Raw genomic sequence first — 15,475 nt, 5'->3', positions numbered from 1 at the left:
GATACTTGCATTTTTACACCATTTGCTTCCATCAGTTCCCATTCTGAAGGTTCAAGGCAATCTTAACTGATCGCTTCGGACACAACTCTCAACCTGGAGTGGGGACCAGTGCTTGAAAGCAGGGGCTTCCACATGTTGAACACATAATGTGCCCCACAGCCATAACCCCATGTCCTCAGTTTGAATCTAATTTAACTGACCAACAACAGATTTCTAATGATTCAGAATTAGACTAAAACCTCCATCACCCTGTCATAATATTCTGACAAAGTTTCTAGGTCTTAAAAGAAATAGGCACTTGCTTTTGGGCCACATACTTGGGAAATAAAATAGGAGGTGAATTAAAATTATCAGAAATTCTGATGAGGGAATGTGAAATCATTGGATAGACCCCTTCCCAAATGGCTTTATTTGGGATGCTTGGTGTAGAGGCATGGCACACTCTGTTTCTAGTGTCAGAGAAAAAGCACTCTCCCAGATCACTGCCCCACTGCAGAGAGCTGGCAGCCCATTATTGCTTCAAGTCATGATTGTGATAACCAGACACTAGAGCTTTATGAGGATGGAGGAAATTTTGAATGGTTCAAGGAGAGAATGCAAGGAAAATTAGCCCTCAACTGTATGTTTCCTGTGTTTCAGAGCAGGCACTGTAGCTACCAGGTACAGCTGGTTATAACTGTAATTTTCCTCTCCTTTCTTCTCAGGGGGACAAGAAGATCTCATTCTCTCCTATGAACCCGTTACAAGGCAGGAAAGTAAGTCTCCAGGCATGCCCAAGTTCCTGATTCCCAAGCTATGACAGATGACACCAAGCTCAGTTAATACCCAGTTGTGCCAGCCCCAGGCTCAGTAACAGCTCCCAGGAGGCCAGAACAGTCCTGGAGACGCATGGCCTCACTAAGACTTCCAGGCCTGAGCTGGAGGGCTGGTGGAGAACAGCTCTAAGGAAGCTGACACCAGTCTGGTTTTGAAAAAAACTTCTGCACAGACCTCAGAGTCAGGCCACCTGCAGACTTCTCCAGAAGTCTGAGTTTCTGCAGATATATATACAGAGGCTGGTGGTGAATGACAGAGAAGTTGCAGAGACAATTGAAGCATAGATGAGAAGTTGCACCAAATATACATAAATGTATTCTAAAGCACTTAGGAATCAGGAAGCGCCCCCCCCCCCTCACCGCCAATCAGAGTACAGGTAGTGTTCTGAGCTGAGGAAAAGAAAGTACGGATGCACGAGGTATCACTCCTACTAACAATGACTTTAAACAATGACTGAAAAGATGGGTTTTTTTTCTCCAAGGCTCCCTAAATCCAGGTGTTTTGACATAGGGAAGTAAACCCTGAGAAGCAGAGCTCCTCCTCCATGTCATTAGTAGCTGCTACAGTTGCTCTTTTCCCTGACAGTAAATTCCAGATCACAGCAGAGGCAGCATCCTGAGGGCTGAACATCCTTGTCTACATGCAGGGTTTTATGGGTTATTTATCCCAAGTGTAGAAAAGCCTTAGCACTCCTTAGTTATTGTCAGTTTGCCCTGAAGAATCACCTCTGCAGTGGTACAGGACTGCATCCACCCTGTGAGGTTTGAAGTCCCCCTCAATGGCATCTTCCTTTCCTTCCTGCAGTCAACTATACCCGGCCAGTGATTATCCTGGGCCCCATGAAGGATCGAATCAATGATGACTTGATATCTGAATTTCCTGATAAGTTTGGCTCCTGTGTGCCTCGTAAGTATTGCTTTTCTTTTCTCTGGGCCAAAGCTTGGATCCTTGGTGGATAATCAAGTGTATCCCTGGCTCTTTAAGAAGAGTCACTGGTGTGATTCTGATGTCATCAGTTACCTACTATCTGAGCACCCGATTAGGGTATCTGCCTGACACTTTTGATCTGGGCTGCCATGTATTGTTTTCTACTGATAAGGAGTGACCTTCATCTCCAGGAGATAGCAAGGCCTTCTGGAACTTCCCAGAGCACATGAGACAACATTTATAAGTCTTTTATTTATAAGTCTCAATGGGTTCTTCTAGACTGATTGAAATACCACTGTAGCATGTTTATCCATAGACCAGGGACAATCAGAAGCAAAGCCTCACACTGAAATCATCTCTAGATGACTTAGTCCAGAGACTAAGTCTTCCTTGTATTTTGATAGTCCTGGGTTATCAGAAGATTGTGTGTGTGTGTGTGTGTGTGTTTGTGTGTTTTCTATCCTGTAGGCCTTTATAGATTTCAGGCTTTGAGATCATAGACAATTAGATTTCCAAGTCCCTCTGAACACAGCCTGTAATGTGTCTTTCCTTTCTCAAAGCTACCACTACCACACCTCTGTTCTCTGTCTTGTACAAAGACTGCCTGTGCATGGAGACAAGGCCACTAGGAAATCTGAATTATTAGATAGAGGCTCTTACATCCAATCCCAACAAATAGCTCTTCTCTATGGGCTTTTTGTTGTTGTTGTTTTAGATTTATAATTTCAGCTGTCTCAAATATTTCAGTACTATAAACTCACCTAGGGTCATAAAGAAAAGAAGGAATTACATGTATGCAGCACACAGACAAAAAGAGGTCTGGGAAGGTTGCTGAACTCCAGGAAAAGGTTCCCAGCAGGGACTCAGAGAAGAGGTAAAACAGTTCCTAAGGAAGGGGCAAAGGGAGGCCTGGCTTGTTCATAGCATCTGCCATTTGAGAGAAGGAAATCAGAACTTAAACATTATTGAGACTTGTCCTTCTACCTTGTGCATACTCCCCTTTCTTTTTTAGTTTAGTTTTGTTTTGTTTTCCAGTCAGTGTTTCTCTGTGGCTTTGGAGGCTGTCCTGGAACTAGCTCTATGTAGACCAGGCTGGTCTCTAACTCACAGAGATCCACCTGCTTCTGCCTCCTGAGTGCTGGAATTAAAGGCACCCGCTACCATAGCCTGGCTGGTTTTCTTTTTTTCATTACTAGCCCTGCCCTATGGGAATAAGTACATACTGATTATACAGGATTTGTAAAATTTAAAAGATTAAAAAGTTAGCCAAGGAATTGCGAATATATTGAATCCATATAATAACCTGAAACAAAATCATTCTTCCTTCCAATACAGTCTTCATATGCTTAAATCTTAAATCTAAGTTGTTACATAACAATTTAAAATAACTATATTCACCAAAAAAATTATAGACATTTTTTACTTCCCCTCCTTTATGGGTTATAATAAAATGTAATTTTGTGTTATAAATTACTATAAATATTTGGGTATTTATCTTAACTTTTGATCAATTTTAAGATAAATATTTAGAAAAAAACCTGATTCCAAGATTGGATGTAGGTTAAACTTTTTTAACTTGTATAGATAGATTGTTTTCCTTTTGTCTTCTTAACAAAACATCAACATACAATTGTTAAATTTGCTGACTTTTGGTTCCACCTGAACTGATTCTCTTACTATATATAATTTTAAGAACCAAAGCATATTCATAAGGATATGCCCATTTTTCTTTCTAATTATTATGGCACATTTTCTCACATCTTGGATTTATTTCCTCATAACCTATTTTGTTCTGCATGTTGTAGTGCTATATATGTTGAGGCAGTGGTTATTTGAGGACAGGATCTCAGTATGTAATCCGTACTGACCTAAAACTCATGGCCTTCATGAGGCTGAATCCTGGGTGCTAGAATCACATATGTGCAGGCTCACACTCAGGTGTGGTGCCATATTGTTGAGAGTCTGGATTTTATTATCTTCCTTTACAGAATATTTTGTTTTTATAAAGCAATGATGTACTGACAGGATCAGCTTGTTGTGTTTGTAACTTGGTTTTAGACTTCTGAAGGCAGGCCTCAAGCCAGCCTAGAGGAGCCTTCTAGGTGGAGCTAGATGTGTGGCTTTTTCTACCTCCCCAAATGCCCAATTTTATATGAACTACAGTATCTTCTAACATTGAGTTGCCTCTGGACTCTCCACTTAGAATCAGCATCAAGGCAGATAGGAAGGATAAATACAGATTGTCCCTCACATGTTTCTCATGTTATAATTACAGCCACACCTTGTAACAGACAAGGTTTGATACCGAAACAAATTATTTCTTGTATTTTGTCCTGTTTTATCGTTGCTTATATGGGATGGTAAGACTGGCACTCATTACTGTGTCACAGCCCATCATATTACATATGACACATATCCACATATATGTGTTTAAGGAATAGTAGGAAAAAATCAGGCAGAAAAGAAGTTTATAATTAGAAATGCATCTTATTCACTGTTTCTTCTTTTATAGATACTACGAGGCCAAAGCGTGACTACGAAGTCGACGGCAGAGACTATCATTTTGTCATTTCTAGAGAACAAATGGAGAAAGATATACAAGAGCACAAATTTATAGAAGCTGGCCAGTACAATGACAATTTATATGGAACCAGCGTGCAGTCTGTGAGATTTGTAGCAGAAAGGGTATGTTTGCCAGTCCCCTTACAACTCCCTAAAGAAGGGTTCTGGTAGCAAACTTTTTTGGTCATTGCTCTTTCCTGATTGCAAATTAATGTCCATGGTTAGAATTGCCCTAAAGCAGTGTCATAGTATTCTGACTGACTTGTAGACAAAGGGAAGACAGGACACCCATTAACCCAGACAGCTCACACTGTGTTTATGGGGACTTGGATTGTTCCTGGCATACTGTCTGACCCAGGTTAATAAGACTGAATTTATTAAGGGAGCTTTGATAACATTAGTTGCCTGGAGAAGTTGAGTTTTTCTCTCTCTGAAAACTTAGCATTCTCGTGGTGGAAGGGAGATGTATAGGATAACAGTCCAGCCTCTTCCTGCCAGAAATTTTGACTTAGAAGAGGTATTGATGCTGAAATTCTCTTTTTCTTGACACTATCAGAAGAATGGAAAAGAGGTACACATTGAAGGGAGAATAGATAGGAAACCACTTTACTGTGGCTTTAAGATCTTCCCAATAGATGGAGCCTATAAAGACATGCAGATAATCCAGGGGAGGAAAACAGTTGTCTGTTTGACTCAGTGGTCCCTCCTTTTGATGTTAACCCCCCTTTTGATATAGTGATGAATTAAACAACTCACCTCCTGTACAGGGACCCAAAGTAATAGGTATATAGTTCCATTTTAAGGTAAGTGGGGTAAGAGAAAGCTGGAAATCAGAGAGAAAGAGAGACAGAGAGAGAGAAGAAGAAGAAGAAGAAGAAGAAGAAGAAGAAGAAGAAGAAGAAGAAGAAGAAGAAGAAGAAGAAGAAGAAGAAGAAGAAGAAATTTTATCCCACAGACCTGGGACAATAGCATGAATCAGAAACAAAACCTCTTGGCAGGAGTAAAGCTAAAAAGAGCTTCTCCATAAACCCTTGCAGTGTAGACGCTGGCAACTGTACTACAGGAAAATTCCACTTGGATGAATAGCCTGAAATGTATGCAGTAGCCTTGTTTTGGAAAAGGATTTCACATCTTTCCCCAGAAGGCATCCAACATGCCAGACATACAAGTCACTTAAAGAACAGAACTACTGTCTGGATTTGGACTCCCTAGGGGTCAGAAAATCTTGCATTCTCCTTTCTTTAAACCCAACATTCATTCTATTCTACTGGCTTGTGACTGGCTTGTGAAGTCAGCTTAACCCAGCAGAGTAGCTGTGACCTAAGCCTCTTGAATAACCTGCACTGTAAGGTATGGGTGTTGAGACATAGACAGGAAAGAGAATGATGCCCTTATTTTTAGGTGTGCTCTATCATGTGTGGCTTCATACTAGTACCAGGACTGAAGGCAGGCACCAAGTGGTGCTTGAGAAATTCTGACATGCTATCACATATAGGGGCACCAAAAAGATACTCATGTCCCACTCATCCTCATTCCAGGGCAGGCACTAGAGCTCAAAGAGTAAGATGACAACAAAAGCCCCAGCTGTCACATCACTAAAGGACAACTCTTTTGTCAAGAGGAACTCTGGCTAAGTCCTGCTCCTGGACAGACACCATCACTTAAACAGAAGCGAAGAGTACCATGATCCCTGTGACTGCCCTCACACAGTCACACTGCCACTCCACCTTGTCAGTACAGGTGGTGAACAACACAGAGGGTGTTCTGTAGCTCTGCTATCCCCTTTCCCCATGCAACACCTGGGGTCATACCACTGGTCAAAGGAAAAAATGCTTTAGAACCTCATCACCACAGAGGCCAGTGTGCCCTGGATCATTGGCAGTAACAGCATGAACAGCGCCAGAGGAAACACCTATTGCTTACCAGGCAAAAACTTGTATGCATAAGATAATTTTTAAAATTTCAAAAAGCTGTAATTGATAGCCTCAACAGCCAACTAGGTCAAATGGGTAAAAGTTATATGAACAACAAGACAGATTTTTAAAATAGCCCAGTCAAACAAAACAAATAAAAGAATGGCAAGAGTATCAAAGATCTACAGAGCCATTAAGTGAACAAATATCCCAATTTCAAAAGTACAGAAGATGGAGAGAAAAGAACTTCAGGGCACAAAAGAAAACTGTGCAGACATAAAAGAGTGAGTAGCTTATAGGGCCATGAAATAAATATAACCAAGTGTCTAGGCTGAGAGGGTATCTCTTTATGTAAAATGGGCTCCCAAAGTCCTTTTGTATGTTAGGAATAAATACTGATCTACTACCAGAGACCCCACAGATTGCCGAGGCCTTGTCACTGATACCCACATTCAGGGGGGTCTGGATCAGTCCTATGTTAGTTTCCCAGATATCATTCTGGGGGCCATGAGCTCTGCCTTGTTCAGGTCAGCTGTTTCTGTGGGTTTCCCCAGTCTGGTCTTGACCCCTTTGCTCATCACTCCTCCCTCTCTGCAACTGGATTCCAGGAGTTCAACTCAGTGTTTAGCTGTGGGTGTCTGCTTCCATCAGCTACTGGATGGCATATATACTCTAGGATGGCATATAAGGTAGTCATCCATCTCATTATCAGAGAAGGGCATTTAAGGTAGCCTCTCCACTACTGCTTAGATTGTTAGTTGGAGTCATCCTTGTAGACCTCTGGAAATTTCTCTAGTGCCAGATTTCTCTTTAAACCTATAATGGCTCCCTCTATGATGGTATCTCTTTTCTTGCTCTCCTCTATTCTTTCCCTGACTAGATCTTCCTGCTCCCTGGTGTCCTCCTCTCCCCTTCTCTTTCTTCTAACTCCCTTAGCTCAGGAGATCTTGTCTCTTTCCCTTTCTCCAGGGGACCATGTATGTCTCTCTTAGGGTCTTCCTTGTTTCCTAGCTTCTCTGGTGTTCGCAGGCAAATGGATGGAACAATCCTGAGTGAGGTAACACAGTCACAAAAAGACAAACATGGTATGTACTCACTCATATATGGATTTTCTTAGTATTTTTAACGTGGTATTTTTCTTATCCTTCTACCAGGGCAAACACTGTATACTTGATGTATCCGGAAATGCGATTAAGCGGTTACAAGTTGCCCAGCTCTACCCCATTGCTATCTTCATAAAGCCCAAGTCTCTGGAACCTCTGATGTAAGTGGAGGACCAAAAGTCCTCATGCAGCTCCCTGCTCCAAATACACAACAAACAACAGCAGTTGGTCCCAGAGGCTAACAGGCAGTAAATGCCAGTGCTGATTGTTAAGCATTTCCTCCTTTTAATATATATATAATATATAACTTTTTTGAGTCGGTAATTCTTTATTATTTTATAAATTGCTTTAACCTTTACATTTTCTACTTGTTGGTAACTTCATTTGGTCTAAGAGGTTTTGGGGTGGAGGGGACAGTTACTTTAGTTTCTGCAAATGGCAGGTGGCTATTACTTTTATATTGTTTCTTAACTTTGAGAACAGTTTCACAGGTAAATCTTTAAATGTGGGCATTTTGTTTTGTTTTTGTGGAGGGAACAAAAAACACTTCCTAATCTTTCCATTGACATTTTATATTGCCCTTAGTAGGATTCTGAATCTGTGTTAAAAGAAAAAAAAGACCAAGGCTCTTAACAGCCTTTCCTAGTGGCCTAACTATAAATATCTTTAGTATATCCATCTCCACATCTATGCACATATGTCAGCATGGGAAATGCATGGTTCTGATTGCTTTCAAAGCATTCCCAAAGCTCTTGTAAAATCTCTCTTCACAAAGCAGTAAACAAACTAGGCAGATATTCATGGTCTGACAAAGCACCCCCCCTAGACAAGCTACATACCTGTGAAGCTACTATAGGAAATGGTAGCAGAGCAAAGAGGCCACAGCAGAGATGTGAAAAACAGACAGGATAGGCCAGCTCTTTGCTTTGCCAATGATCCTTCATATAACCCCCACACAAATTGCTTGAGCTCCCTAAGATTAGATCCTCACCTATAAACTATATAGACATTTACCTATATAGACATTAACATGTACCTGGTAGAGAGAGAGGGCTGAACAAGGTCACAGAGGCTCAGAGAGTCCTCATCATAGTAAGTACTCAGGAATCAGTAGTAGTATTGCAAAAGATTCCAGGAAAAAGCCAGAGCCTAGCTCAAATGTTGCCTCCAGGCAGGCCTCAGGAGAATATTATTGGACTGAACAATACAGAACACACTGGAAAATAATGCTTATGGAAATGTTATAAAAATAGAAGGTATTTATTCCCAGAGATAAAAGTCATTGTTTTCTGAGGATAGCAGCTACCTGTCTGGTCTCCTCTGAGGATGTAACTGCAAATTAAGCCACAGTGGTTGAGTTGGAATGGCAGCTGAGAAAATTAACATAACCTAAAATGTATAGTTGATCTCTGGGGAAATCACCAGTTATATAGTAAAAACAGAGTATCTCCCCAGAAGTAACAGTAAACAAGGGCTTTTGCCAAGATAAGTAAATAAAATTAGGAGGCCAATGGGAAAACATTAGCCACAATTACCACATAGAAAACTGTGTATTGATGATAAAAGGGTGTTCATGTTCTTACTCTGACAGCACGTATTAAACTTTTCCTGTGTTGGGTATTACATAAAGTTAGTTGATGACCACAAATGTCATTATGTAAAAGTGATTTATAATGTGTAGACAGCCACACAAAGCTATGCAGTGTTAACATTATGAGGAGAAAAGTAGTGCTAGCCTCTTGGAAACGGCATCATAAAAGCTCATTTCAGAAATAGAAATTAGTCCACATGATAAGCACACAACAGGACTGATGACTGCCTGGGGAGGTAAAGCCTGAGGGACCAAGAGCAGTGGCGCATTTAGTCCAGTCTGACTCTGCGAGACAGCCCATCTGGTACTCAATGGAAGATCTACTTCCTTCCATAACTACCAGATGACTTATTTAGTTCTGCCTTAGGGTCCTGTCACAGGCACTTACCACCAAGGAAAATTAAGCATGCCAAAGGCTAGATGCCACAATGAGGACAGTGTCTTTGGCATAATTCATGGTGGCCATATTCATGGATCTCTACTGTAGAGGTAATAGCACTCTGCCTCATGCAATCTCATGACTAAAGGCTGGCTGCTTATGGTTCACTCTCTCCTGAAGCTTTCACTTCAGAAGCAATGCTGTCATGAATTGCCCATTCCCCAGGAAGGGGCAAAGCTCGGTCAGCTGGAATGCAAGCATGGCAGCTGTCACGATGAGACAGTGACACACCATCACACACATTACTGCTCACATGCATCACCCACAGAGCCGATTAACAAGCACAGCACACAGCTGCCTCTTTAAAGGAACACAAATTCAAGGGTATGTATGAAAGAGATGCTTTTAGAATGGGCTGCCTGATGACTTCTGGACCTACCCCATGGCACTGAGAAGCTTTCCTGTGTCCATGTATCCAATGGTCTTCTGTGGCATTGCATTTACCAATACCTGTATTTATGCCATAATTATGTTTCTTTGCTTAACTCACCCATTCAACAAGTGTTGAATCAACCTAATGAACAAGCCATAGGTTCTTCCCTCAATGAGCTTTGGCATGAACTCTGAGGAATATGATGAGACTATTTATAGCAACAAAGATTCAGGAACTACCTACTTTACATTTCAGCTCTCAGTGGCATCTAAACCCACATCCAACTTTTTTCTTCACATAACCATGTTTCAAAAAGATAACAAGCTCTGGTAAAACATGACATCTGTTACACTGTGGTTGTGGGAAGGGACTCAAGTTCTAACTCTATAATGCTTGATTACTTTACAGACAACCTTAGGGATGTCCCTTCACTACTTCAAGCCCCCACGACTTGGACTCAAAAAGGGACAGAATAAGCCCAGGCATTACAAACCTGGATCTCTGGCTCATAAGTGGAATGCAAGGCCATACTTTCAGAAATGCACCCAAGTGGACAATCAAAATGTCTTTTCATTTGGTTGAACCTTAATTTTTTAATTTATTTTTATTTCATTTTATGTTCCAATCAAAGTTCTCCTTCCCACCCTTCCTTTTGCCCCCCCAACTCCCTGCCAGCCCATCCTCTATCCACTCCTCCCAACAGGTAAGGGCTCCCATGGAGAGTCAACACCATTTGGCACACTAAGTTGGGGTAGGACCCATGCATTAAGGCTGAGCATGGCACCCCACCATAGTGAATGGGTTCTAACAAGCTGGCTCATGCTCCAGGAATAAATCCTGGTCCTTCTGCCAGGGACCCCTCAGATACTCCAAGCTTTACAACTTTCTCCCACATACAGAGGACCTAGTTCAGTCCCATGGAGGCTCCACAGCTGTCAGTCCAGAGTTCATGAGTTTCCACAAGCTTGGTTGAACCTTTACTTCCAGTGCCTAGAGACCCTGAGAAGATAACACTAATATTGGTTAGGAATCAATAAATTAATTGTAGAGAAAATGAGAAAAGTATTCATTTTACTCCCACCTTCTTAAGTTATCATATGTTCAAACAACATGTCTACATAGTTAATGAAGAACCAAACTAATAGAAAAAGAATCCTGGACATAATTCTTTAATAGTCATTTTCCTATCTGAAAAAAAAAATCAAGCAAGCACAAGGGTTTCTTTTTTGTTTTGCCTTTTAAATGCATTCTAATTTATAAATAGTAAATATATTGTCGATGGGACATGGTATAATAGTTTGATTCATAAATACAAAATGTAATGCTCAAGTCAGGCTCTCCTCAAACATTTGTCACTAGAGTCTATTCTCTTTTTTTGGCAGTTATCAATACATTTTATTACATCTAATTCTTTTTTTAATTCTCTATTACTACTCATATTTACATATCCATCCCCCATTCCCTTGCCCTCCCATGTTCCCCACCAGGGACCTTCAAAGTCTGTCAAATCATTTGGGGGTGGGCCTAGGCCCTCCTTGCTGTATCTGGGCTGCAATAGTATCCCTCCATAGGGAATGGGCTACCAAAGTCCATTGTGCTCTAGGGATAAACACTGGCTCCACCGTTAGAGGTCCCATAGACTGTCTTGGCCTCCTAGCTGGCACCCACATTCAGAGGGATTGGTTTGGTCCAATGCTTTTTCCCCAGCTTTATAGAGTCTATTCTTGAGATGAGTCAAAATCCCTATTAGATGCCTTGAAATAATCAATTAATTGCTGTCAACCACATTTACCCTAGTGTGCTCTTAAACATTAGAGACTGTTCCTTCTATCCAACTGTACCCTACATCTTTTATGTTAGAGATCCTTCTATACCAAGCTCCTCGTCCTACCTCACCAGTTGACTAAACTGCTTGCTTACAGTTTTACTTGAAACTATTGTGGTCCCAGCACTTTCCAGTTATTCTGTGTTTACTGAAATGTCCACCTTCAGTAAACACTTCTGTTGTCATCTGGTCATAAGAACAGGAAGGTCAGAGTTCTAGTCACTACAAGCATGCCTCAACATTTGTAGAAGTTGAGTTGTTAGAGCTGCAGAATACCTCAGGGGTCTGCTCTACTTAACACAATGCTCCAGAAGCTCTATGTGCTTCTGCTCAACAGATTTGCATGGAGGGTGAACAGCAGCCCTTCAGAGGGATGAAGGCAAGAAACCAAACCTTTTGTAAGGGTAGGACCTGAGAACAAACAAATCGAGTTCTCTTGGGGACAGTGCTGCCTAACAAACCCAGTGACACTCTCCTCGGTCTTCCCTTTGACCACTTCTGGAAGATTTTCTTCAATTCTGTGTCTTACCTGCATTTTAGAGATGTGAAAATATACTCAAAGTCAAACAAAGGAAGTTTAGGTTTAGAAATACAACAAAGAAGTAGATGAAGGACAGTCTGTTCTGATGAAGCAGAACCTCAAACAACACACAAGCATTTCATTTCAGCACTCGAAGGCCTGCTGGAGAGGAAGTTTAGTCTCGCTTTAGGGACTGCAGGGACCAAAGAGACCAAACCAGGGTCTACAGATGACAAGGAGACAGGTTCTGCTTCAATCCAATATTGCCCATGATGCCTGGCCTACAAGAGAGAGAGAGTGCCCTGGCATGGAGCCCTCAGCAGCTGAAATGATCCCACCAACAATGAGTCCTAAATAAACCTCAACAGCTACTAAGATTGAACTATGCCTCCTACGGGGTTCTTTTGTTGCTATGCATTTTAAAATTGGGGAGATTCAGTATATTCTCTTTGTGTCCTAATAGCAAACCCTCATTTTCTCAGGGAGATGAATAAGCGCCTAACAGAGGAACAGGCCAAGAAAACCTATGACCGGGCAATTAAGCTAGAACAAGAATTTGGAGAATATTTTACAGGTAAGTTTCCTTGGCTCTGATAAATTGCCTGGTATTATACTTAGAATAGGTTCCACGCCTACTAAAGCTAGGCCCCAAAACCTTCCAGTTGAGATTGCCTGGCAATTTTTTATACTGTCTGCCTTGCCCATATGGTTTAGGGCTCTGGATTCTCTCCTCTCTAAGTTGACTATTAAGCTCACTCCCAGTTCTCCCCTGGCCATAAACCATGAATGGCAGAGGCCCCCACTATTAAGGAGATCTTAGGCATGATACCTCATGAAACTATCCCCCTAATAGATTCAGAAAACTTGAAAGGTTCCACATGGGCAGCAGGTCTGCCTTACCCCCCCCCCCCACCAGGCCTAGCTCCTCAGTCAGCAGCATGAAAAGAACACACTCGGAGATATTTCAGTTAACGCTGTTTCAAGTCCAATAATAGCTTTTGATTTTAAAAAAATGTCTTTGATAACATGCTGTTTTAGGGATGTAATAGAAATTTCTTTTGGATATCCTGAGTTCTCTCTTCTTCCCTGTTCTCACAAAATACCGATTAAATCCAGAGAGAAAGCAGCCTTGGTAGAATTTATCTTGCAACTAATTCTCGATGGTTTATAAATAAGACACTTGAGATGAAGCTCAGTAGCAGAGTGTTTACTTGGCTTGCACAAGGCTCCGAGTTTAACCCATTCAAATATAACCCCCTCCAAAATAACATTAACTCTAACAACTTCCCTCGTGAATTACTAGCATGAAATGAGATGGGGTTTGTTGCCATTGTTTTAAATCATATTCTGAATACCAAAGGTGCCAGTAGCAGGGCAGTCTGCAACTGTTTTCACTAAAGTTAATGTTAAGGTTTCTGTCAGTAATGTGAGTGATGCGTCATTCTAAAAGAGCATCCAGGTGGGAAAAATCAAAGGACTGCAGAAATGGCTCAGCAGTTAAGAACACTTGATGCTCTTCAGTTCAGTTCCCAAGTGGGAAAATTAAGTCAAATAAATGACTATTTGACTCATAGTTTGCAGTCATGGGTAGATTACCATTAGTATGATCTGAAGATAGTTTTTGAAACACAAAGATGCAAACTGTATTTCAATAATAGCTTGTCTTGAGGCATTGGCGGCAGATGGCTAATGCTGATGTTTTGGAGATCTAACTCCAAGACAGTGTTCAAAGGAAACAACAAAATGTGCTTAAATCTATGCTGAGAACCGAGTGTTTTAATAATTTGAAGTTTAGTGTTAAGGTTTCCTCTTATTTATGTTCCTTATTGGGTATACACAGTATAAATAGCTCTGTGGGGTAAAAATCTTACTTTAATCAAATAACTTGAATAAACAGTGTTTTTCAGTAAAGGTTTTTGGAATTGAAAAGGTTAACAAAACTTTGCCTTCAAACTCCTGCTATTTCCATGTCTACAAGACCTGAATTTCTGCCTTAGCTGGTGTGAAGTATAGAAACTCTATGGCCAACAAACAGGGAGTTCTTAGTCTGAAACTGTTGTATTCTGTGTTCTGCTCCAGTACCTGGCTCAGAGTAGGTATCCATGAAATGAACACGTGATTCATTGCTAGAACTGGGAACAAACACAGAAAGTACTAAGATTGGGACTGACCTAGGGCATGGAGAGAATGCTCCTTTTAAGCATCATTGATGTTACTACACTTGTGTGACTTTTCTTCCTTACTGGAAGGGGACAGTAAGCTTCCTGATGAGTTGTCTGTCACTTATTTGAGCTTCTGTTGGCTGAGATATCATTGCCCTCACCCCCAAGGGAATGCCTCCTAACTCTGGGTGTATTTTTTTCTTTGTAACAGCTATTGTCCAAGGAGACACCTTAGAAGATATATACAACCAATGCAAGCTTGTTATTGAAGAGCAATCTGGGCCTTTCATCTGGATTCCCTCAAAGGAAAAGTTATAAATTAGCTACTGCACCTCTGACAACGACAGAAGAGCATTTAGAAGAACAAAATATATATAATATAATACTTGGAGGCTTTTATGTTTTTGTTGCATTTATGTTTTTGCAGTCAATGTGAATCCTTATGAATGTACAACACAAACTGTGTGAAGCCATGAAGGAAACAGAGGGGCCAAAGGGTGGGACAGAAAAGACATTGCAGTAGGCAGGAAGGCTTTGGTTTGCTCAAAGTACCAGGTGTAAGGACGAACCTCTGATGGGCTCTCTGCCCTAGAGATAGGCAGCCTTCTCACCCCAGCAGATGTCCAGAGTTGATTTAGCTGCTGAGCTCTCTGTTTTTTGCTTTAAGAAAAGTTGCCAGCACTCGAACCTCACCAACCTTCCCCTTCCCCACCTCTGTAATTGGTACACTTTGAATTTTATAACTATGCACATCCTTTGATTTCTTAACAAGCAAAGGAAATAAGGAAACCAGAAAAGAGTCCCTTTGGAGACGACATACTATCTGGGGAGGATGATTGCTTAGTTTCCTTGGCTGGCATGTGCAAAGACAAGTGCGTCATAATATTGACAACTTGTGTGGAGAATGAACCTTACTGAGGAGGGATCCACCTGGACTAGCTTTATTATTGTCGATTGTCTATTTTGCCATTTATAAGCTGAAAGAAGGCACTAAAGATGAGAATAATTTATACAATAAAATATATTAAATGTATAGAAATGAATTTCTATAGGTTAAAAGTTTTGTGAAATATTTTGTAAAGACTAAAAAACCATTGAAAGACTAAATGTACGCACTCTCAGCAGATGATCAAATTCAAGAATTTGAGGTTGCACTCTCCCTTTTGTTGCCAATGACCCATTCAGAGCATCCGAGTTCCTGCCAGGTCTGACGAAGACTTCTCCCTCATCACCCATGCACCACT

The 15,475-nt window shown here is 41.1% G+C and overlaps 1 protein-coding gene across 3 annotated transcripts in view; it reads left to right on the top strand.

Annotated features, from left to right (window-relative positions):
• The window catches only part of LOC107977363 (disks large homolog 2), a 1,172,797-nt gene extending 1,157,571 nt beyond the window's left edge, over positions 1 to 15,226 (top strand). For all 3 annotated transcript variants that reach the window (XM_035442394.1, XM_035442396.1, XM_035442395.1), the window contains 6 exons: positions 705 to 755; positions 1,621 to 1,722; positions 4,256 to 4,428; positions 7,373 to 7,482; positions 12,552 to 12,643; positions 14,443 to 15,226. In XM_035442394.1, the coding sequence (XP_035298285.1) occupies positions 705 to 755; positions 1,621 to 1,722; positions 4,256 to 4,428; positions 7,373 to 7,482; positions 12,552 to 12,643; positions 14,443 to 14,549 (635 nt within the window). In that variant the 3' untranslated portion in view covers positions 14,550 to 15,226. The remainder of the gene's footprint in view (positions 1 to 704; positions 756 to 1,620; positions 1,723 to 4,255; positions 4,429 to 7,372; positions 7,483 to 12,551; positions 12,644 to 14,442) is intronic.
• The last annotated feature ends 249 nt before the right edge of the window (positions 15,227 to 15,475 follow it).

The sequence above is a fragment of the Cricetulus griseus genome, chromosome 3, assembly GCF_003668045.3.
Source record: "Cricetulus griseus strain 17A/GY chromosome 3, alternate assembly CriGri-PICRH-1.0, whole genome shotgun sequence".
Lineage (NCBI taxonomy): Eukaryota > Metazoa > Chordata > Mammalia > Rodentia > Cricetidae > Cricetulus > Cricetulus griseus.
Note: the sequence above shows the minus strand (reverse complement) of the source record. Positions and strands in the feature narration are given on the sequence as shown.